The 24,534-nt window shown below is 41.4% G+C and overlaps 1 protein-coding gene across 6 annotated transcripts in view; it reads right to left on the bottom strand.

The window, feature by feature from the left end:
* Nucleotides 1-318: 318 nt before the first annotated feature.
* col13a1 (collagen, type XIII, alpha 1) overlaps nucleotides 319-24,534 on the bottom strand; it is a 54,674-nt gene continuing 30,458 nt past the window's right edge. For 4 of the 6 annotated variants that reach the window (XM_080740494.1, XM_080740497.1, XM_080740495.1 and 1 more), the window contains 20 exons: nucleotides 20,325-20,411; nucleotides 19,325-19,351; nucleotides 19,144-19,179; nucleotides 18,941-18,997; nucleotides 18,808-18,831; nucleotides 18,609-18,653; nucleotides 17,730-17,774; nucleotides 16,995-17,129; nucleotides 16,182-16,253; nucleotides 15,864-15,905; nucleotides 15,618-15,668; nucleotides 14,783-14,809; nucleotides 14,584-14,670; nucleotides 12,111-12,146; nucleotides 10,154-10,207; nucleotides 9,379-9,432; nucleotides 8,543-8,578; nucleotides 4,575-4,661; nucleotides 2,468-2,506; nucleotides 319-2,163 (listed from right to left, as the gene is read on the bottom strand). In XM_080740494.1, the coding sequence (XP_080596620.1) occupies nucleotides 2,161-2,163; nucleotides 2,468-2,506; nucleotides 4,575-4,661; nucleotides 8,543-8,578; nucleotides 9,379-9,432; nucleotides 10,154-10,207; nucleotides 12,111-12,146; nucleotides 14,584-14,670; nucleotides 14,783-14,809; nucleotides 15,618-15,668; nucleotides 15,864-15,905; nucleotides 16,182-16,253; nucleotides 16,995-17,129; nucleotides 17,730-17,774; nucleotides 18,609-18,653; nucleotides 18,808-18,831; nucleotides 18,941-18,997; nucleotides 19,144-19,179; nucleotides 19,325-19,351; nucleotides 20,325-20,411 (1,044 nt within the window). In that variant the 3' untranslated portion in view covers nucleotides 319-2,160. The remainder of the gene's footprint in view (nucleotides 2,164-2,467; nucleotides 2,507-4,574; nucleotides 4,662-8,542; nucleotides 8,579-9,378; nucleotides 9,433-10,153; nucleotides 10,208-12,110; nucleotides 12,147-14,583; nucleotides 14,671-14,782; nucleotides 14,810-15,617; nucleotides 15,669-15,863; nucleotides 15,906-16,181; nucleotides 16,254-16,994; nucleotides 17,130-17,729; nucleotides 17,775-18,608; nucleotides 18,654-18,807; nucleotides 18,832-18,940; nucleotides 18,998-19,143; nucleotides 19,180-19,324; nucleotides 19,352-20,324; nucleotides 20,412-24,534) is intronic. The other 2 variants (XM_080740496.1, XM_080740498.1) reach the window with 2 other exon arrangements.

Below are 24,534 nucleotides of genomic sequence, written 5' to 3'. Positions count from 1 at the left end.
AAGTACAGTAAGTTACAGTACAGTACAGTACAGTACAGTACAGTACAGTACAGTAAGGTGCAGTACAGTATAGTAAGGTACAGTACAATACTGTAAGGTACTGTACCTTACAGTACCTTAAAGTATCCTATTTGTTGGGTTGGAATCGAGCCCACACTGTTTCGAAGGAACAGTATTTCTAGTTCTGATTGTCATTTTGAACACAATCAACATATTAACATTTCAGACATGTTTGGACAAATCCATGTGTGTTCGTGATCAATCTTACAACACAATAAATGCCAACTAGTAGTGACTGAGACATACGTTAGCATGAGGTACTGTACTGTAAAGGGACCCGATGAATAGTTTATTGAAGGCAAGGATCTGACAATCTCTTGTGGCAATAACAATTCCAGGCAGAGCAATATACAAACATAGCTTTTTACAAAGAGCAGCAAACAATGGGTTAAGTTCCACTCTGGCCCCCCCCATCCATTTCTTCAACACTGATTGAGTCTTAACATAGTTAATGAGATTAGCTTAAAGAACATAGCTATATTCCATATATAAAAAAGGCCGTGGATCAGATTTGTCGGTAGTTCTTAATAAACAGATCTTCATTGTCCAAATAAGCTTAGAGCTTTCTTCATATCGATATAAATGGATGAGGCATTCGTGGGCAATGAGGCATTATGTCTGTTGCAGCAGCATGCCTTAAGGGAGAGCAGCAATAATGCAGTCATCCAACAAAAAGCTTTATGAGTTGTATACTGTGCCACAGATTAGAAAAAACTAAAAACAAACAAACAATAAAAACAAAGTCCAAACACTATAGTTAAAGACAGCCTGATAGTCAAAAAGCAAGAGGTTGGCTTTAAAGGGCTTTTGCCCTTTACATGAGGCAAAAATACATTATTTACAAATAACTTGAACAAATTGAAACCAGAAGGCTCATCAATCATCAAGAAGCTATATATTTCTTAAAGATGTTGCTTTTTGGCTGTACTAAACACTTATTTGTCTGTTTCTTTCACGCCGTGGCTTCAAAGCTCCAAATGGTAAGGCAATCTCGGTTGAAACCCTCTTCCAATGATACAAATGTTTAGATTGGAGATGCTAATGCAAATCTAATTGTTTGGAATGCTGTACTTTTAGATAATTGTGTTAAATATCAAATACGAATCAAATAAACTGAATATAAGGCTGTCCCCCAATAGTCTACTTTCACAATTCTTTCATGATTGTATACATTTTTCTTGCTGTTGAATGAGTATTTTCCGGAAAGCTATAAGCACACTTTTTGACTTTAGCATCACAAATATCACTGCATATCTTACGGTCACCGATAAGTCGCTTACTTGTAAGGACAGCACCTATTATAATAAAAGCTTTGGATCTTTAACCCATTTAGAACGGGTACACATTTTGTGTATCATTATTTTATGCTTTAACTATTGAAAAATAGCAGATATACAAGCTCACAGCGCGGCACCGAGTGCCGCGCTGCGAGCTCGTAGATCTGCTATTTTTGAAAAGTCGTGAACATTAGAATTTTGACCCGATTCTGTAAGTGTCTTTTGAATCCTTCTAATTCTAGGCCTAAATGGGTTAATGGCTCCAATGTTTCAGTATGCGCACACAACCACAAAACAAAGTGCAGACTTAAAACAGTGCTGTCTGCCACTGTTAATTGTGTACAAAGAAGTAACCCCAGTACTTGGTAAAATACTGTACTTGCAGTGCTTGCCAACATTTATGTTTAACATCTTATCACAAAGAGGAGAGTTCAACTAAGAATTTAAAAGGCTAACACTTCATCTTTCCAGCCCCACACATCAGTGCAGCATGGTCTATTACAACAGAACAAAACAACATGATACAATAAGTTAATAGGCAATATCCACTTCACATTATGCACAAATATCATGCATATGCAGCCACATTATAATTCTTCGTTGTCCAAACATATCAAAATAATGCATAGATATAAAATCCAGTACATAAACATGATCATACGTATTAAAAATAAACAATCTGTACAAAAATCCTGCCAAATCTTTATGATTTCCCATCTCTTTTTTTTTTCTTCTTTTTTTTTCCAACAGTATAACAGAGCAGATAAGAAGTACAAAAATAAATATTCTATGTACAATCACTCAAGCCATTCCGAAGTTATGGTCACTGCAAGGAGAAGAGCAAAAGGCAAAACATAAAATTGCCAAAATTAGTCCAAACCATGACATTAAGACAGGTGATTTAGCATGTTAAGTTATATGTGGTGAGATGTAACGCCTCTATTTATACTTCAGTGCGCACGGGTGTTGCGCAATGAAATTAGCCGATATACTGTACACGCTCACAGTACATGGTGCTGTGATGCCTTGTTAGGTTGTACAGTAGATCAGCTTAATGGCTTAATGTAACAAAACAAAAAAACATGCAAACACAAATGCACACTTCAACCACTTCAATCCTGCAAACTTACTTTATTCCAGCACCCTGGTACTGGTAAGCCATCATCACCCTGGAGAAAGACAGACAACGATGTGAGAATAGAGATACTAAGCCAAAGAGAATAACAATGAAATCATGCAAGCATAAGCCCACATACGCATACAAAAGCAACTTGCTACACCAGACAAAATACATTTCAGTCTAAATTAGTATGCCGTTGCGGGTGGATCTTTGACTATATTTTCAGGTTATAGCAGATGCATGTGAGAGAAAAGTTTATAATGGAATTCAACAATGAAACACAGCAACTTGTTTCACCTACAGTACTGCTCATGAAACTGTGTGGACCCCATGGACCCTTTCAGTACCTGTGAAACATTTCCAATAACCTTCTAGACAATCTTCAAGTCTCAAAATGAATTCTCCTCTACTGATGTTATCCAGGCCTGTGAGTGGACCTCACCCTACTTTAATTAATCTTCCTCATACCTACTCTTCACAAATCAGGGTAGTCTGTTGCCCCAATAAGTAAGAAAAAGGTTGGAAAATTGGTGCCCCATGCAAGAGATGGTAGAGGAACATAGGTTCAGTATTAAAGTATGTTTCTTTGTCTACGTGAAGTTATTGGTTTTAAGTTTTTAGATCAGGCTGTTGGTAGTTACTGGTAGACTAAGTCACACAAGCAAATCATCATGCAAATTGTATGTAGACTGGTTAGCAATGATCCTTGTATATTAAGTTGTGAGTTGTAAGTTATCGTCAAATAGTGATGGGTTCTTTGGTTGTAACAATATCCATATTTCTACTTAGGTGGTTAAATAGACATGTTTAGTAGTCAAAGTAATAAAGACAGCAGGTGCCTCAAACTGTAGTGATACTGGGGCCAGTTAAATAAATTATTAACAACGGTGAGTATATTTTAATTGCCATACCGACATGCAAGTTTCTAGCAGAACCCTATAGAGTAGCATTTAAGAGGTAGGCTAGTAATTATGGGTGTGATTAGAGAGAGCTCAATGCATGCAGGGAAAGGGAGGGGAGAGAGAGCACCATACCACAGCACAAGGGGCATCCAGCCCGTCCAGGCCTGGCAGGCCCGGTTCACCCTTCTCTCCTTTAAAGCCTCGGAAACCCTGTTTGTGAAATCAGCCATTTAAACATCTGTTGCTTTGCACCTCTCTTACAGCAGGGGAGTGTCCCCCGCCCCCCCTCCCGCTGCTTGTTTGGCGGGCAGATGTGCAGCTTCTCTGGTGGTAACTCTGGAAACAGGTGTGCCTAAGACATGCAGGACACCTCGGACTGACAGGAACCGGGCTCGCATGGATGAGATAGCATAGGGCCAGGTCTATAAATTGTTTGGGTGTAGACAATGACGAAAGATTATTGCGTTTCTTTGGCAAATGTCTGCCGTAATGGAACTGGTGATGGAAGTCTCGGTTCTTTGTCCGAGACGACATGCTGATTCTGTAGAAAGCTGGACCTCGCATCATCAGCAAACTGATTCAGCTTTTGATTGTATACACATTCGAGATGGGAGGGTGTGGTAGTCAAGATTTGCAGAAATGTGAGGGTGAGGTCACGGATTGTCATCACTGGACATTTGCCATTTGTGCTCAGCCTGTCATGTCTGCTTCCAGAGGGAGCACAAGACTGCAGGGCGGCCAGAGGGATGCTGAATCTCAATGACAGTGCAGCTAATAACTTTGACATCTGTTGCTACTCATCAACAGCGGTTGCCTGGTTCCTGTCCGTCTCATCCCTGGAAAGAAAAGATCCCTCAAGTAGAGTTAGAGTTATGGCCTGTGGTCCACTGAGTGTAGCTCACCAAACCATCTTTCATTTGATGAATCATTTCTTATCGGTAGACTATTTCTCTTTTGCAGAGAACAAGCATTTTCGTTTCCCAAAACCATCCAATTAGAATTAGCCCTCCCACACCTTAACTGAAGTGGACACTTAGACAAAACCCTAGCCCTTGCTTGAGGGTTTATTAGAACGATTGCACACCAGAGGCAAAAGGAAGTCAGCCTCAGAATACATAGACTTCTGGGAATTGAAGTTCTTGGCAGCTATGTTGTATTCTGAGGTTATTGCTGCTTCCCTCTGCCTCATGGTTCCACATTGTACTACAGACATACCAACGGACAGGGGGCATCTAATCCAGGTGCTCCTTGGTCTCCCTTATCCCCTTTGATCCCCCTGTTGCCTTTCTTGCCCCTCTCTCCCTGCGAACAACAGCGCATTAAAAACAAAGACAAACTTTAGTCCTCCTGGTCAATCTGCCACACAGTAAGCAAATATGTTGGTGTTGGTAAAAGCACAATCGTCTGCCTGTCATTTCCTATCTACTGTATGTGTAATTTCTTTCATTTCTGTTAATTATGATATTATAAGATCACGACAGTAATGTTTGATGTGCTTTTTGGTGTTTTAAAAGACAATGTGCATTACTGTTTAAACTTGTTGGAAGGGGAAGGTAAGTAGAGGGAGTTAGGGAGAAGGGATTTGCAGTGCACTTGGTGAGCAGGTTTCATTGACGCAACTTGCCCCGATTCCATTTATTTTAATGAACTTCATTGCTACTTCTGAGGATCAATATATAAAATACAAACAAACTCTAGAGCAAGTTATCAACATTTTGGCTATATCCAGACCAGTTAGTCACCCTGATGAAGGCTTTTTCCACAATACATTGGTGCTTTTAACCTTTACCATCCAGTAACCAATTTACAGTAAAGGCTTTTTAACATTTTCCATAAGAGTGCGATAGCTGATTGATTTTAGCTGAGTTGATTTCTGTACATTTTAAGTCTGTAAATTTCCCCACTATCAAGTTTGAATTATTTACATAACTCTTGAATGAAGGTGTCAGATTTCTGTAACATGACCGCACATCCTTGGTGCGGTTTTGGGGACACCCAGGGGTCCTTGATGGGGTTCCAGGGGGTCCCCTAGCTCTGGTCCATATCGTTAGTGGAGTTCTCCCTAATGCTATGTTGCTCAACCTCCGCTCCGGCTTGGCAAAACTGGAAAGCCGGATACTCTGGTCGGAAAAAAAAATAAACTGTTTCGCCCCTTACCAAACCAAAGGTATCAGTGGGGAGTTGAAAGTTTACTCTACTTAGTGGACACAGTCTGGGCCCCCCACCACATGCTTAAAATACATTTCTAGGGCAAAATGAAAGATATTCCACCGGATGGAGACTCCATTTCTTCTAGTTTTTCACTATTTGTCGTCACCATAGTATTGCATAGTACTGTGTTCTATCCGCCTGTCTTTCAATGTTATATGAGATACTTCAATGGTTTCCTATGGAAACAAGCTTAGTCTTTTCTAGGATCTCCTTTTAGTAGACCTTGTACCAGTGAACTGTACCATCATGAAACTGTACCTTTTCCTATGCAAACTTCTAATAAAGTCTTCAATCAATCAATCAAAAGCCATCACGGTGCCAACTCACTACTGCCGCGCAGGTCAGAGGACCGAAATGCACCGCATTAACTGAGCATTAGTCTCTTTGGGTGTTATTCAGCTCTGTGACGTTGGAAGTGCTGTTTTGTCAAAACGGTCTTTAACCAGGAAGAGTGTCTCCATCCGGTGGAATATTGTTCACAAATAGTATCAGTTTCAACATGTCATTGCCATTGTAGCATTCTTCTCTATTCCAGGTTAGCCTCTTCAATGTGATATTGTCTAATCATTTTGCTCTTCATTTAACAGTGTTATGTTAAAGTATTGCAAGAGTAATATAATGCATTACTTGGCACAAACACCTATATTGTAATGTAACCTAATACATGCTTTTGAAGTAATATGTAATAGATTACACTTTGAAAGTAACTTCCCCAACAACACTGATTAAGATTAATAAAGTTATGGGTGAGTAATCCAACGGCTAAACTTTACTTCTTCAGGATAAAAATATTATTTGTCAAAACAGACAAATAATATAATATACAGTAGTAACTGTGCAAGATCATAGGTTCAATTCTCAGTAGCTGTACTCCAGTCTCTCTGAAACAAATGATTAATCTGTATTGTAACTGCAAGCTATAATTTGTAAAACTATTGTCATGTTGAGAACAATTATGAGCGTTGCCTCACCTTGCAGTGCATAAACTAATCAGAATTTAAACAAATGGAAGGTCAAGATTACCAACAGCCAAAGCCACCTAGAGTTTCCCATATCACTTATTTAAGAAAGCTAGACCTACAGTACATTCACTGCATTGAATTAAAGACCTTTTTATTTACAGTATACAGCACTGTGTGTGTATTGGCTTGAATACGCAGCAATATGAACCCTGCTCATCATCAGTGTCTGCTCACCAAGGTTAAAGGCTTTAAGGGATCGGAGTAAGATTATAGGAGAGTTTGTTGATAAGGAATTATGATAGGAAACTGCCTGACTGACAGGCAATGTTCTCCCAACATTGTCATGATGTTACCTGCGCAACCAAACCACTCTCCAACATTAATGTTGGCAAATGTTGGGGAAAACATTGCTTGTCAGCCAAGAGCAGCGGAGATTACAGGAAGGAAGAGGCTTGCAGGGAGGAGGTAAGTAGTAGGAGTAAAGGATTCATTCATGCTTCGTCACGTGAGAGCGTCGCTCAACAAATGACGTCATTTCAACTGAAAAGGGTATCGACCCCAGCTGAGGCGAAACGCTTTCTCGTTGAAAGTGCGTCATTTTGCGTCAAGCAATGCGTTCAGCGTGGCTAGGCATGAATTCGACCTTAAAGGAAGGTGGGTGGGTGTAGGAGGAGGAGATTAACCCAGGACTACATTAGAATGCAGGAGGAAGAGGAGCAGCAGGAGGCCAAGGTTTGTGAGAGGGAGAGAGGGCAACCCCGGCAATAAAAAGAGCCACGGGACACAGTGCAAGGTGGAGGGAAGGAAAAGGGAATAGGAAGACCTGCGGAAACAAAGGAAGACAGGACAAAGAGTAAAAACAGCACAATCTCATAGCTATGTCTGCAGCACCTTCAACTGGACCTCCAAGGTTCAAGGTTTAATTACTTTATTGTTTGCTTGTTTGTTGTTTGAATTACGGTAGTTGGTTTAGCCAACTGAATAGATTTGGAAGTAACCGATAGTGGGCAGCAGTGCAAACAAACGTTTGCTACTACTTTTGACTTGAGACCAGTTGAATGTGCTGAGAGAGCTAATGAAATGTTTCTGAAAGACTTTTTTTTTTTTTTAAATGGGAGTAAGAATATTAAAACAGTCATAGGTTAATAGGAAGGAAACAGACATTCTCAGACAGGAAGGGGGAAACAGGAATGGAAAACAGATTCTCTGATACACTGGCAACCTGTGGATAGAGTCCATCATTTTACCATAGTTTACCATGCAAAGATGATTAATGAGATACAAAGAAAACAGAAGAGAGAAGAATAGGAAAACTATGCACGATGGCATCAACAAATTACATCCCCCACCCCCAACAACATTAAAATCAGTCTTCAAACATCGATAATGTGATCTTTATTGTCTGATTTTTTTCCAAGCACAAATCTGTAATCTCGTTTAATCTGTTACACTTTATTTTCAAGTTAAATGTGGGTGGAAAAGCCACTGCAAAACAAATGCATTAGGCAAAAGATGTCTTTACACGAATCATCCAATAACCACAGAAAAACAAAGCTAACAGAATGACTAATCTAATCTGGTTTTCTTTCTGGCAACCTATCAAAGAGGACACTTGATTGGACATGTTTATTTAATGAAGTCTTTGAACCCTCCATAGTTCTGCTTGAATGGACTTTTACAGCCCTACAAAGGCAGTCACAATAATAATGGCGGAGGTTAGCTAATGCATTTGATTTGAAAATAAATACTAGCTCGATCTGCTCTTTGAATATGACACAATAAGGAATGCTACCAAGTTTAGTAAAGCTGTCATGGAATACACAGCAAAATCCTGAGTTTTAATGTAACCCTTATAGTCCATTTTTAAATATAGTTAAATTAACAGGATTTTACTGTGAAGTGGAGGTCAGTTTGTATTCCACATTGTGCCTATTTGACAGAACCTTATCCACTGATCAAAACAGCATTATGAACAATAGAGCGTGCAACAAGTTAATTGAGTTATCTTACCCGGTTCCCTTTGAATCCTTGTGGTCCTACTAAACCCTAAAAGAGAAATGACAAATATAAAAATTCAGAAACAATCAGAGATTGTGGCTGTATTTCCACCATTCATCTCTCAAAACAATTTACAATTTATCAGACGCTCTTAATCTAGAGAGATTTACAGTAAGCAAGGACAACACAAGGTACGTAATACATCAAATGCATAGAAATAGTAATCTAGGATGAATCTGTACACTGAAACTATACACACTTTACGATGCCAGGTCAACAATGACCTGGCATCTGTCTATATAACATGCTATCTAATGGCTCACTTTACACGGCAACGATCAGAACAGAAAACGGCAAAGTGTATTCTGCATTTACACAGAGACACATCAGCAGTGTGCATGCCATGTGGCTAGGTGGCGGCGACGCACTGCCAGATACCAGTGACGCACTTCCGTTCTACTTCCTATCACAGCTGTTTGTTTACATTCAACAATGCAGCGTGGCTCTACAGCTCTGCACCGTGAGCCGACGTGAGCCATGACATCACATGTTTTGCCCGTTTACATGGAGACGCGAGGCGGGGCGTCTTTAAAGATTTCCACTCTGAAAGGTGGTTTCACTTTGTTGCGGATTCAACCCCACGAAAATGCTGCTGTTGTCTAAATGGACGGTATATCTGACATTTTATTTTATTTTAGCCTTTGCATAAGCTTGGAAGGTCACAGAGGCTAGGGTAAGTGCTACGGGCCTCCAAAGGCCTCCAACCTCTGTGGAGAGGTTCCAAGTGCCATCTAGAAATTACCTGGAGGGGGGGAATTATTTAGAATGAACGCAACATAATGACTTACAGGGATGCCTTGAGGCCCAATTGGTCCTGGAACGCCTGCGTCTCCTTTAGTAGCCTGTGATGATGGAGAAGAGAGGATTCACATTGTATGTGGTGCACCTCTCAAATCAAATCAAATGTTTCAATTTGTGCTTGTGGACACACACACACACACACACACACGCACACGTGCGCACGCGCACGTACACACACACACACACACACACACACACACACACACACACACACACACACACACAGACACACACACAGTCACACACACACACACACACACACACACACACACACACACACACACACACACACACACACACACACACAGACAGATTAGGGCATTCACCAAATATTCAAATATTCGAATATCAAAGTCACTATTCGACGTTGTTCACTGAAGTCGAATTTGTTTTTTATCGTTTTGTCTTTAAAAAAAAAATATATATATATCTTCATGGTTTATAAAGCTTGGCTAGATAGGAAGTCATAAGAACCCTGACACGCACTTGGAATTGTAGGCATTACATTTGATGTGACTCGGTTCCGCAGATAAATCTACATAAATCTACATGCGTTGCGAGGCGTTGTGAGCGAGGCGTTGTGAGCATGTAGATCGGCTATTTTCACAATGTTCACCTCTTGCTTACATAATATTTGACAGCTTGGCCAGTTTGAGCAGTCCTGTTGAATATTCGACTATTAGAATACTTTGAGGTTGAATAATTCGAATACTAAAAATCACTATTTGTGAATGCCCTAACACAGATATACAGTATACTCACTCTCTCTCCCTTTGGTCCTGCCGGTCCTGAAACCCCTGCTGGTCCAATAAGACCCTGGAGAAGGACAAATGGAACACACTTGGTATGCATCTCACCAGACAAACAATGCTAAGAGCAAGCAGAGCGTTATCAACCCGTCTACTGTCGATAGATCAACAAGCTTCTTGGTGGATGTGAGCAGTTGTCAACACTGTCGGAGACATGTCGACCACTCATTTTAGATCACATCATTAATCTTAGTAGAGCAACATAAAACAAGGCTCAGATTGTGGTTGAATATGAACTCCCACTGTGGGATTCTGTTCCCAAACGCACCAAGCTTGTTGAACTACAGAACAATCAGTTATCGTTATTTTAAAAAAAGGAAGGAAGAATGAGTAAAATCAATATTTTTAAAGAGGTCTGCTGCGGCTTGCTTTCTGAGTGCACTGTAAAATCTGGTGTGCTCATTTAAAATGGCCCTTAAAGGGATATTACACTTTCAAAAAACTTTTGGTCATTGTATGGTCTAATCAGGCTTGTATGAACACCCTGAACAGTTTTTAATTTGCTTCATTCAGTATTTAGATATTTGATGTAAATGTTACCAGCTCCAACACGCCCAGGCCCTCTCCACATACACACCCATTGTAACTTCAAACTCCATTTTAACCATGATAGATTCATTAAAAACACACATTATTTTTTCTGGTGACTCATTTTACCTTCCTAATACGTGAGCAGACCGTGTTTTTTCAATAACTTTTTTCTTTTATTTTTAATAATTCTTTGGGAAAATGGAAAACATTAAATACAATATTTTATTGAAAATAAATGAAAAAAGTTATTGAAAAAACACGGTCTGCTCACGTATTAGGAGGGTATTATGAGTCACCAGAAAAAATAATGTGTGTTTTTAATGAATCTGTCATGGTTAAAATGGAGTTTGAAGTTACAATGGGTGTGTATGTGGAGAGGGCCTGGGCGTGTTGGAGCTGGTAACATTTACATCAAATATCTAAATACTGAATGAAGCAAATTAAAAACTGTTCAGGGTGTTCATACAAGCCTGATTAGACCATACAATGACCAAAAGTATTTTGAAAGTGTAATATCCCTTTAAGGGACTCTGAGTTAAAGGAGTAGTTCACCCCAAAAATAACTTATTTTATCAATTACACACTCTATGAAGCATTGAATTCATGGAGATTTGCTGTTTTTTGTGACATTCCACAAATCTTATGAATTTGCTGAGGAATTATTGTCATTGGCTCAGGAATGCAACAAAAAACAAAAATGACCATGAATTCAAGGCTTCATGGAGTGCTTAATTGATAGAAACTAAGATTTTGGTTGAACTACTCCTTTAAATGAACACTCCATATTTCACAGTGCAGTAGTCAGGAACGGAGGAGAGGACCTTGCGTCTCAGGCATATCCAGTGTGTGCAGTGCTGCGCAGAATAAAACAGGAGGACGGCCATATTGTCCTGCTGTACTGTAATAGATGTCCGCATGCAGCCTCTCCACATGCTCCTCTGCCTAAGCAATGGCGGCTCAAGAGCTTTACAGTCCACTGCGGGTTCAACAGGATCACGAGGCGGGAAACTGTTTAGGTATGGTTGAGGATTGGGTGGATTTGCATCGCCTCCAACATGAGAGACGATGTTGCCTGTCCAAAATGCATCCAATGGTGTGAATGCATTTTCTTCACACCAGTGCATCCTCAAAACACAGCACTAAACAGGACCGCGCTCTCTCTTTCTCTCTCTTTCTTCATATAACTAGGAGGGAACGAGACAGGACGAGCATGGAAGGTATAAGAAAGCAAGCAGACAAGACAGCAATGCAGACAGACAGGCAGGCAAGCTGTGGCAGGGGGAGAGAGAGAGAGAGAGAGGGAGGGCAGGGGGTGGAAGTGGAAGTGGAGGAGAAGGAGAAGAGAGAGGGGGAGCCGGAACAGGACTTGCACCACTCACCACTGGACCTGGTCTGCCGTCTAACCCATGAGCCCCCTGTATAGCGTGTACACAGTTCGAGAGCAGAGATGATGGAGAGATGGTGAGGAGGAAGAGGAGGAGGAGGAGGAGGAGGAGGAGGAGGAGGAGGAGGAATTGTGGAGAAGGGTGGGGGTGGGGTGGTTGGGGTTGTGAGTGAAGCAGTGACTCCAAAAACACATTCAGGTGTTGATGAATAAAAGGGTGATAGTGGTGGAAGTGGTTTTGGTGGTGGTGATGATGATGATGATGATGATGATTGATGACGGTGATGTGAGTGACCGCAACATCAGTAACTCCTTTTCTATGTACTCGATTCTGACTTCCGTCATATTGTGGTCAAAACGTACAATCAAGACTATGGACTGTATTTTGATTGTCTTAAGTACCATCTCTTATGCCTTAACTTCTGGATCGTCCATACTGTCTCCGACCACCGAACCTTTCGTCGGGGAGTTCCGACTTTTTCCGACGTGCAGCTTTCCGAACTCTAATTCAGGGTAATGCTCTTCAGAAGATGCGAGTGACGTCATTTTCTAGTTGAACCGGACCTTTCCGACAAAAAGTTCGGTGGTCGGAGACAGTATGGACAGGCCTTTAAGTTAAGAGCTGGTACTCAAGACAATCAAAATAGAACCCTATATATTTTCGAACCGACTTTCATTCTCTCCCAAGTCATTGGCGCTCACTGCCAACCCACCACTGTTGGCCTGGGGGCAATGGGTGCACATGATGGTACACAACTGAGTAAAATGCACCACCCAGACACCCTCATGACAATACAGTACTATTGTGGCTACAGTATCCTTCACTAACGGTACGACAATACTGTATATATACTCTAACATTAAATATTTTGTAACTCAAAGATTTTAGTTACAAAATATTGGGACATGCCATTATTTTATCAAATAAGTTGAATGGTTAATCCAAGTTTTCATATTTACAATATAGGTACAGTATATATCATCCAGTGCTACTTGCTCAATAATACCCATAATAAAATATTGCATTGGGTCACACAATATGACTCAGAATGTCTCTGTACAAAAGAAAGAAAGAGTTACTGAGCTGTGAGAATGAGTCTATGACAGTACCATAGATCTAAAAGTATAGATAGGTCGACTACTGTGTTCACAGTCACCTACTGTGCTCGGGGACCCGGTGTCGCTTATTGCTATGGATACGGAATAACTAATGCATATTCATATCCACCAAAAGTGTCATGGAAACCTCCTTCACAAGTGATTATTTCGTGTTTGAAACGGAAGCATGGTGTTGCTACAGTATGAACATGAATGTCAGTTAATCATTTTTTCTTTGTTTTTCAACGTCATGATGAGAATCATGAATGGAAATCTGTTGTGTTCGGTGAGCGACACTGCCATGTTACAAATAATAGACACCACGGCTGATAGACATAAACCACTATAACAATACAACAGATATATTGTCACGGTCGGGGCAGAAACCTCGTATCTCCAAGTTTCAAATTTGTAATTTTTTTTGCAAAGCAAAGCCCTGCTCCATCATACAAGGCCATCGCACAAAAGTAGTGAAAACAGCAGATCTACAAGCACACAACGCCTCGCAGACAGTGCAAGGTGTTGTGTGCTTGTAGATCGGCTGTTTTCACTTGTTTAAATAAAAAACAAACGGTTTTGGACATACAAGGTTTCCACCTGACAACGGTGATATAGAACTTGGCATTTGTGAAATCATTTGTACATAGAGAACCCTAATGGGCCGCTGGTTATCTACAATATAGGACATTCCCCTGGCAGTTACAATGAAGCCTTGATGGGATATGTTAAGACCTGTCATGTTAGTTAATTACGCTGACATGATACAGTCCACCCATCCATGCAACATTTTGACAGGATTATGACAACATAAAAGCAACTACTGAGGCATGAAACCTATCCTTGGAGGGTTAGGCCTGAACTCAAAGCCACACATCATGACATAATGTGACAGCATTATGGCAGTCAGTCTCAAAACACATAAAACTCCAGTCTAAAGCAAAAATAGGAGTGCAACCGTTAATCGAACTAATCGTTTTAATCGATTATAAAAAAATAAACAGATTTTCAAAGAGAATTCAAAAATAGCAAAAACAGCTGATCTATGCAAGCTCACCGCCCATTGCAATGCCACGCATTGTGAGCATGTAGATTGACTATTGTCATTATTTTTTCACCGTTGTACGACCACAATAGTCAACGACTACAATTTAGTAAAGGATTATCAAAAGATTATCAAACTTTTTGTTATTGTTGTTGATTCGTTCGATAGCATAAAAATAAATGATAGTTGCAGCCCTGCAGTAATATAGTCACATGTCACAAGTCAGTACACTTAACGATGGAAGAGAAAATACTTCTTCTTGTTTAATCTCACTGAATTAAAAACATAAAAGTCTTTACAAGATGGAATGAAAAAAACTGTCACTTACAGGAAGTCCAAGATGGCCTCTGTCCCCCTTGTCACCCTTCTGACCAGTCGCTCCCTTCTCTCCTCTGATTCCTATGCCTGGCTCCCCCTGGGAGAGAAACAAAGGCATGGTCACAAACCAAACTTGAGAGGTTTGTAAATGTGAATTATATATTTGTACAGTATGAGCCAGGTTACAGTACAATGGAACACAATCTCACCTTTGGCCCTGAGAGTCCTGGAGGTCCCTGGAGGATAGAAATACAAATGTCAGTGTGACAACTTGGCAGGGCACCGTTGCAGCAAGTCTAAGCCACTATGATAAACTGTTATTCACACGTTTGTAGGTCCTCCAACTACAATATGTCCCGATAGGGTAACACACATACACACTGTTGATACTGTCCATAGAAATACATCCAGATATAAAATAACAAAGATATTTTAATGGCCATTATTGCTCGGCTTGTTTGAATGCTTGATTCTGATTGGTCAATCGCTGAAATCAGAGGTCTGATATTTCTTGATAACAGACCGCTCCACTCTATAACAGGCTGCTGCCTACTCAAAGGCTCAGAGCACCTGCTGCACTCAGGCTCCACTGTGTGAATCTTGTGCCGTATCTAACATGTCAGCTATGTAAACAAACACACAGCGACATTTAGAACTATATGCCCCCCTATTTGGCCCCCTATAGGGGGGCATATCAACCTGTCGGACTCCTATCACTCGATAATGACCACTGAGCGAGATGTTATCCCTTACTTATAAACTACAGTGCTTTAAGTGCCCAGTGCTCCAAGTGAAAGGAAGTGAATAAAAAATACAATACTGGCTCATAATGTTTATTGATAGAATATACATTTAACACTTAATTTATCTTTATTTGATCTGTATTCTTATCTCTCTACTCTTGTATCTACAGTATCCTCTGTTTTGCGCTTACTGCTGTTGCTGTGGCACCACATGGGCATCTAATACTGTCTGTAACTTCTGGATACTTGGGGGTCTGTATTGTTCAATAACACCAATGACTAAGGCTTAAATTAGACTCACTGCTGGGCCAACTGGTCCTGGAGCGCCAGCCGGTCCTGGAGGGCCATAGACCTAGACACACACACACACACACACACACACGCACACGCACACGCACACACACACACACACACAAGGTCACATCTACAGCAGAGATCATAAAGCACGATTGATGCAGGTACTGTACTTTTGCTTTCACTGCAAAAATATCTACCAGAAACACACCATTAAAACTATACCGTATGTATGGTACAGTATAATCCTTACCATTTCTGATCTTCCTCCCTCACCGGACTCTCCTTTAGGACCCTGTGACGGCGGTTGTGAAAGAATAAAGAATTTGACAATACATTCTTTCATCACAGGAACTATAAAGAAAAGGCCTCTTTTCAAGGGGTGAACCTATAAAACGCGATTTATACTTTGTTGCGCACCGTGTCACATGTCAAAAATAGCAGATGTACAAGCTTGCAGATTATTTTTGGCACATGACACCGGCGCACACACAGTATAATTCAAGCCTATGGAATTGCATATAGATTCAGACACACAGGGTGCTTCGGTCTGAAGGGCACCATTGCGTACCATTGTGCCAGGTAATCCAATGGGGCCAAGGGCCCCCGCAACCCCCTTTTCACCAGTAGGGCCATCTAAACCCTACAGAACAGGGAAGGGGGAGATAAATATCACCATAATGGCAGAAATGTTCAATTCGGTTCAGTTCAATTCAGTTCAGTTCAATTCAATTCAATTCAATTCAATTCAATTCAATTCAATTCAATTCAATTCAATTCAATGTTCATGCATAGTGAAATAGTGAATAATTGTTGTAAAAAATGCAAAAACCTGTGCCTGATTTGTCTTGGCATTAATTACATAGAATAGTGAGGGACGCAATGCTGCCCACCCCATCTCAACACATTTACACCAGAAACGTTTGAGCGACACCAACTGGGCCACTTGGCCACATCTAGCAAACACAAACATACATATTACATACGGTAGATACATAGATATTCACTACCGACTGCAGGCTCCACGAGATATAGTACAACATCACATATAATTATTATTATTGGAGAACACTTGGGATCCAAGAATTCCAAAGCTTAATTTATATTCCATCATCCAAGGGTGTCGCTTGCCAAAAAGAACTGAGTTGTAAATTAGATCAGTGCTTTTTGGCAAGTGCCACAGTCATACTATGAAGCATAAATGTGGCCTAATGCACTGTCATCCTTGGGTCCTTTCCATGTCACCAAGTCTCTAATTAGATAATAAGAGAGTGGCCCTACAAGCTAAGGCCTTCCCTTCCCTCAGCATAATGACAGATGGAGGCTTGGAGCTTTGGTGTGGGAGGCTCAAGCAGCGGTGTGATGTGGCTCAGTGGTTACTCACAGGTGATCCAGAAGGGCCCATGTCCCCCTTGTCTCCTTTGGGTCCTGGGAAACCCATGAGCCCACCCTCCCCTCTGTGACCCTCGGGACCGGCTGGGCCAGCAGGACCGCTATCTCCTGGCTTCCCTCTGGGTCCCTGCACAGATAGCACATACACATAGCTTTTTAGCTAAACACAAGGGATAATGAACCACCAAGGTGTCCCAATATCAGAAAATAACACAAGTTGAAGGTGAACTCCATGACGTACAGTTCTCTCTGCTGAGTCTATCAGGGCATTATCACATTATACCATGGCTACATGTTATGTTATTGGTTACTTGTGGTTTAACATAATGGGCACAAGCTGACAATGTAGTGCCTCGTAACACGTTGATCAAGCTTGTTCAGGTTTCAGTGAGATCAATAAAGGTCTGTATTTCTATCTATACTGTATACAGTATCTGTCTGGTCATATCTATGTCCATATTAACGGACACCTGCTAGCCAATCAGAAACAAGTACAGTATTTTCCGTGGCCATGGTTTGTCTAGTTCATAATTGTTCAGCTTCACAATACATGATTATATATCACATTAGCATGGGTTTGGTTACATTTCAAGTATCATTTAGATCGTTAATAGTGATTCTATCATAATAATCAAAGCATATTTATTTGAAGGTGCATGAATTTAACAAGTCTGATGCGTTGCTAGTATTACGACGTAGTGATAAGAAATAACAAGGGAAATCTTGCCTTCTCGCCATCATGTCCAGGAGGACCTGGTAGACCGACTTCACCCTGGGGACACACACACAACATAATGTATGTATGAGATAGAAAATGCTATCAGCTATCATCATATCGTCGTTGTCGGGGGAAAACCTTGTTTTGTTGCATTGCTCATGAGATTTGGGTTCATACTGTATCCATGAAGTAATTAATTAACTACTGTGTATACAATGAGTAATAGGACCTGATTTAATTATGAGTTGTACTATATTACTCGCAAAACATTTCTATTGTATTCTATTCGGATCTACAGCAGTTTCAACTCAATAACAAACATCTATTCTGCACTAGCCTGGTGGAACACAGGCTGATTTTGGTCTAGGGGGGTGGATTCAAATTCCCTGCTGAAAACAACCGGTGGATCCTATTGGTTCAACAATCGGTGATCTATCGGCCATTATTTCGCTTTCTGACTACATCGTTATTGGCAATTACTGTTTGTAACCGATGTGTCCCCACTTTCAACCTGGCATCCCTATTCTGGGCATTGACTATATAAAACCTTTCTAAAGTTTTCAAAATATCACCCATTTACAAGCTCACAACACATCGCAACGTAACGCACTGTGAGCTTGTAGATGTCTCAAATTGATTTGTTTGATTGTTTTTCAAATTGATTAGAATGTATTTTCCTTAGATGTATTTATTTTATTCTCCTTTTATTTATGTAATTGTATACAAAATATGGGTAAACAAATTGGTGATCAGTGGTTAGGTCTCTCCAAAATTGGGATCGGCATCGGACCCAAAAATGTGGCATCGGCCTCGCTCTGGTAAAATCCAACATGTGATAAAACGGTAGAATAGCAGGTGCGGTCCATTCTCTGGCCACAAACCACCTACCTTTGTGCCAGGAAGTCCTGGTGGACCAGGCAACCCTGGCGGGCCCTTGGCGGGAGAGAGAGATGAAAAGATGGATTTAACAGAGACTTGGAACCAGTCCATTCGTTTATGACATAAAGGCACAAGTCATTAATTTACGAGTTAAGGGAAAACCTGTCTCAAATATAAAGGACCTCAAACATACTGCAGAGGGACCTACCATCAGAGGTATGTTCCGGATATCCTGCAGATAAATATTGGATGAAAAGGTTTGTTTTAAAAACTGAATTATTCCGAAACCGTTCTGTTATTTTGAATGCTTGATAATGATAACAATAATAAGTGTGACGTACATTTTCATTGTTTTGGATTTCTGCCTTTCCTGGCTCTCCTGTTGGCCCAGGAGGGCCCTACAAAGTCAGGGAAAAAAAAATAATCATGAATATACTGTGTGAAATACAGTACTGACATTTTATGTTGTATGAAAAATAAAAAAATAAAAAGAAGGGTTTTCATTGAGCATCTTTTCCATCCATCCAAACACTCATTTACTTACTCTGGGTCCAGCAGGGCCTTCAAAACCTGCTTCCCCCTAGAGGTTGAAGAGGGTTATGACAGTTAGATCAAACAAAAAGTGTTAAAAAAACGTGTCAATATTATAGCCATGTTTTTCTTTGAAATAGCGGGGCTGGTGACCCAAACCTTTATTATTAACTAAACATGTTCTCTTATCTTACCTTGCTACCCTTGTCGCCTCTGTCACCCTGTTAAACACATATCATGATGTTAGAATTTAACCTGACTATCAAACATATAATTATCCAAATGTCAGTCTGTCTGAGTGTCTGAGTGTCTGTCTGAGTTTCTCTTCGGTGGCTGGACCAATTGATCTGAATCCGCATCCCCATTAGCATATCATGTATCACAAATCATATACTGTATATTAGCATTTTTATGGTGTATCTATTCTGCATCTAGCATGAGGCATATCTATTCTGCATCTAGCATGAGGCAACATTTGTAACCAAAATCTTTGCTTCTGGGCTGGGGGTCCCCAGAAGAAAGAAATCAGATTGAGATGGTGTCTGCGGCCAAACACATATATTTTTGGGGGTCCTCGACATGACACAGTTGGAACCACTGATATATAGCATATGTTTTTCAGAAAACTGTTTTGGATTTACAAGACACTCCCTCTGCCAACCTGGGGAGAGCAATGGACTGACCTCATGCTTCCTTCTATGCATGAGGAGTCCAAGTCGCTTCTTTTCATTGACGGGGGAGTTTCCCCGGTTGGACGTAGCGTGTGAAAGGAACACGTTATTCCAACCAGTTCCTTTCCCCTCCATCAGGCGCCCCGGCTGGCCAGGGGGAGGCAGTATAGAGACCAGGACTACTGCATGTTTTTTGTGAGGTTGCATACCCTAGTAGACACGGGAAGAACATGCGAATTCCACACAGAAAGGCCCTTTTGCCAAACCCACCTAGGGTATGGGCACTGATGGTAGCAGAGGAGAGAGCACGCCCCCAGCTCCCCCAGCGTCCCTGGCGGGAATCGAACCCAGGACCTTCTAGCTGTGAGGCGACAGCACTACTGACTCTGCCACCGTGCCCCCCCTTGAAAATCTATTCTTGTCAGCAAGTGACACGTCGTACTACAGAATATAAACTATAACATTATTATAATATAAATATAAAATGATCCAAACAAAAAACAAATGTGGTAAAACATCATACCTTAGGTCCTGCTTGGCCTTGGAATCCTGGGACCCCGGGTTCCCCCTTGATTCCTTGACCTGCTGCACTGGCCTCTCCCTTGTCACCCTGCCAGAGACACAAAGAATACAGTCAATGCACAGCACACAGTAGAACACAATGTTTGGAATAGCCAACACTAAAATATGACACACAGATGCTTTCTCGGTTTAATGGGTAAATGAAAAAATAAAAAAATAAACAGTATAGTGAAATGAATGATGTGGGGAATGGTGAAACAACATGAAACTCAATTTGCCATTTGAGATTAACATCACTGATCAGAGGGCAAAGAGCAAAGATGAACCCATGTTCATTCTTTGTTCGTTTCATCCATCTCAGTGGTTCTCAAAGTGGGGTCCGGGGACCCCCCAGCGCCCAGGTTTAACCTGGCTAGAAGTTGACCCAACGGCAGAATGTATAAGAATGATTATTCAGATCATAGGTTTAGCTCTCTCCACTGTAATCTCCCCACCTACAGTATAGAGCCGTAGAACATACAAAAACTAATCTAACAACAAAACTTCTCTTATGCTGCCTAATACGTGTCAATTTGGGTTTCATGTCCTTGACATGAAAATGCTTGAGAACCACTGATCTATCTCTGTGCAACATCAACAGCACACACGCATACTGAATAATCACAGCACATCTCCCAGACATCCTGTGATTATGAGCTGCTGAGGTGTTAATAATCAACTGTCAGTCATTACTGACACACAACACAATGAGAGGTCACCATGTGAATGACACGTCAGTACAACAAACAATCCACCTAAATTAGGATTAGTCCTTAAGGCTGTTTAATCATACCAGCTATTTGGATTTTTTTTAAATGCTTTGACAAAGGCCAATTGAAAAATGTAATTTGGGTGAAAGTTAAAGAAGCAGGTTGTGAATTATTCACAGCTTTGGTTGGTTACGAGGGCAAACACTGAGGACTGGTTGACTTAATGAAGGTCCAGGCGCTAAGACACATGGATGACTGACAGGAGGACAGCAAAACATTTAGGATGCCTACATCCATGCCAGGCCTACCCTATAGCCCCTCTTGCCAGGGATACCAGGGGTACCAGGGATGCCAGCTTGCCCCTTTCAAATGGAAGGAAGATTGGAGTTATGACAAAGAGATTGGATCATTGATTCTATTCTTTACTGCAATGACACAAGAAGCCACAGTCACCACTCTAAGCAGATTTACCTTACGTCCGGGGGTGCCTGGAAAGCCTGGCTCTCCCTATGATGGTCAGCAAGGCAAAGCAGCGATAAGTGCAGAGAGAAAGCAGGAAAGGAAGCAGAGAGGAAGTGATAAGAGAATATATTTTCTAGACTGAAAATAATGGGCAACAAGCGGAAATCCTGCATTGTCACCTTGAAAGAGTACAAACATGCACACTAGCACACAAATACAGATTGATAGCTCCATCCGTCAAGACACAAACTGTCAGACAAGCATGCACACAAATAAACAAGAGGTTTTTAACAACTGTGCTTTGAAATGACATGAATATTTCCTGAATATGAATATTTTCTCTACAGTTTCTAGTCTGGCTAACTACAGTAACTGTCGCTGATCATCATCCGTCAAGGGGCGGCCGCAAGACGATTAACTCTCGGAAATTGGTTGTTATAAATAGCAGGGAACACATGAGAGTCATTTAATTCATCTGTGTGTTTGCTGCCCTCATCAATTGGCCAGATTAACGAGTAGACGTGCCAAAGATGATATACAGTCACAGCTGTGACCACAGACGTACAGGAACAGTACACAGACCGCCTTGAAGGAGGAGCATAGTGTATACTAGTCCTAAGTCCTACTATTCTAGTTGTCCCACTGGATTTGGTAAATACCATATACTGTACACTACAGTATATGTGGAGGTTGGTCTTTAAAGTGTTCTCACCTCTAAGCCGTACAATATAAATATAATAAATACAAATAATCCATTTAAATTGCCAATGTCAATGTTGGAGAAGTTAAGTTTTCACTAGATGCAAATGAAAGACTATAGACAGCAGACACAAATAAAAGAGTGATTCTAAAGTTCACAAAATCACGCTGAAAACTGATAATCCTAACAATTACTTTCAATGCACGAGGGAGTGCACTGTGCACAGTACAGTAATAAGAGGAGTCAGAGTGTACAAGCCTTTAACAAACACTCAACAACAATTAGGACATGGACTGTTAGTAAGTCAAAGTGCTCCAATTGAACCATTTCTGGCTAAATAAAATGCATTGACTACCTTTTGTGCTTGTTTCCCTGGCATTCCCAGATCTCCCTAAAAGCAGATAATTATGAAATATATACTGTAAACTACAAGGATTTGAAGCAAAGCAACATGTGTAGCATAGTATAGAACATGGCAGTTAGTGTTAAAAAGGAAGGAAAAGGTGAAACCCAGGATAGCAAGCACAACAAAACATGCTTATAATTGATATGGTTACATCTTGAATAAAACTCATAAAAAGGAAAACCTATGAGGTATGGCACTAAAGGCAAAAGTAAAATCCAGAGTGTTAATTTTGACTATTTGCGAGAGTAAAATGGACCTGTAAAGGTCTCAACAGTTAAAACATCAAGAGGTGAATGGACACGCTGGATTGTACTCTGTGTGTAGTCACTGAACACTGGGCTCCTGCTGGTCTGAAGGAAGACATGCAGATCATAGTTTGCAAGTTGGCAGATCTTTAGACCATGGATCCCCCGCACTGACAGACAAACACTCAACAAGTGACTGGAGCAACTAACAGGTGCTGTGGTGGTGGTGGTGGTGGTGGACGACAGGGGGGATGGGGGGCACAGCACAGAGAGAGGAGTCAGAAATGGGAGGGACGCGGGAGGCGGGACCCACACCTAACTCAGAGTGTACAAACTCTGAGAGAGTACCAACGGGTCCATTTGGTTAAATTTTGTACACACTCAGTGTTACATGAACACAGAGGACTTTACTGTGCATGGGTTGTGCAGAGGGAGTGTCTCGAGGAATATGGTGGGTGGGACAGCAGGGGTGTGTGTGTGTGTGTGTGTGTGTGAGAGGGACTGACTCATATCTCATAATCACACTCCTCTGTCACGTTGGGAAGGGTGAAGGGACCCTTTCAGGATAGTGTGCCTGATACCTAGCATCAGCTTCTAGAAAGATGAAAGCATCGTTGGACCCCCCTTATCCAAGTCGTCCCCCAGGAGGACGCAAGCGGTGATGGCTGTAATCGCGTGGTGGGGTCCCTCAGAGTCTCACCCAAACCGGCCCCCCCTTAAAACAGGAACCGGAGCCCCTCTTTGATCTGTGGCTCCACCAATAAGCTTGCAGCATTCCACTTGTGCACTTAATGGTCCGTCCCCCATTCCCTCGGCTTGCTTCTATTTTAACTTTAAAGTGCGCGAGCGTGCATGCGCGTGCGCGCGTGTGTGTGTGTGTGTGTGCGCTCGCAAGCCTCTATGCCCATGGTACTCGATGGGTGTAGGGCAGCATGTACCTGTCAAATTGGCATGCCGAGCCATGATTTATCAATTTGTTAATCTCTTTATTGAAGCCGTGCGGACAGAGGCGTTCCACTTCAGAGGAAATGTAGCGACATGGACATGGGGAAACAGATCAATGACCGCCCCACGCGGCTTTTAAAGAAACGGTAATGATCCCCCCACTGATGCTGCGGGCTTAGTTGTTTAAAATGTGTTTGTGCTGCAGCCAAGTCATCCTGTCGACCTCATCTAAAGCTAAAGCTCCGCTCTTCCAGTGTTTCCATAATGACCGGGAAGTACACTTTCCACTAGTGGTCTAAACAGAGAAATACTAATGCTGGCAACAGCTGGACAGGATAATAATCAGAGAAGTTGGGTGATAAAAATGGCAAGTCTAGTTTATGATTCCCTATGATATTCACATACTGCAGTTCACGTTTCATAGGGGTTTTATTATAGGGGAATAAACACGGTTGTGCCAATCTGTTCAGCGGTGCAAAAGAAACCCAATTTCTAGTTGGTTTAATTCAGAGTACCGTGATTTTTCTCTGCAACGTTCTAATGCATCATTTTATTCTCTGTAGTATGATGGTGTCACAAGCTGAAAATAACTGATCTACAACCTCACAAGGCTTTGCATCAGCGACATGCTGCGAGTTCGTAGATTCGGCTATTTGCGGGGCACAACACAGCCGTCCGACAAAGTATACATTTGGCTTCAAATG

The sequence above is a fragment of the Nannobrachium achirus genome (genome assembly GCF_963921795.1).
Source record: "Nannobrachium achirus genome assembly, chromosome: 13".
NCBI lineage: Eukaryota > Metazoa > Chordata > Actinopteri > Myctophiformes > Myctophidae > Nannobrachium > Nannobrachium achirus.
The sequence above is the reverse complement of the archived record's forward strand: the minus strand, read 5'-3'. Positions and strand labels throughout refer to the sequence as shown.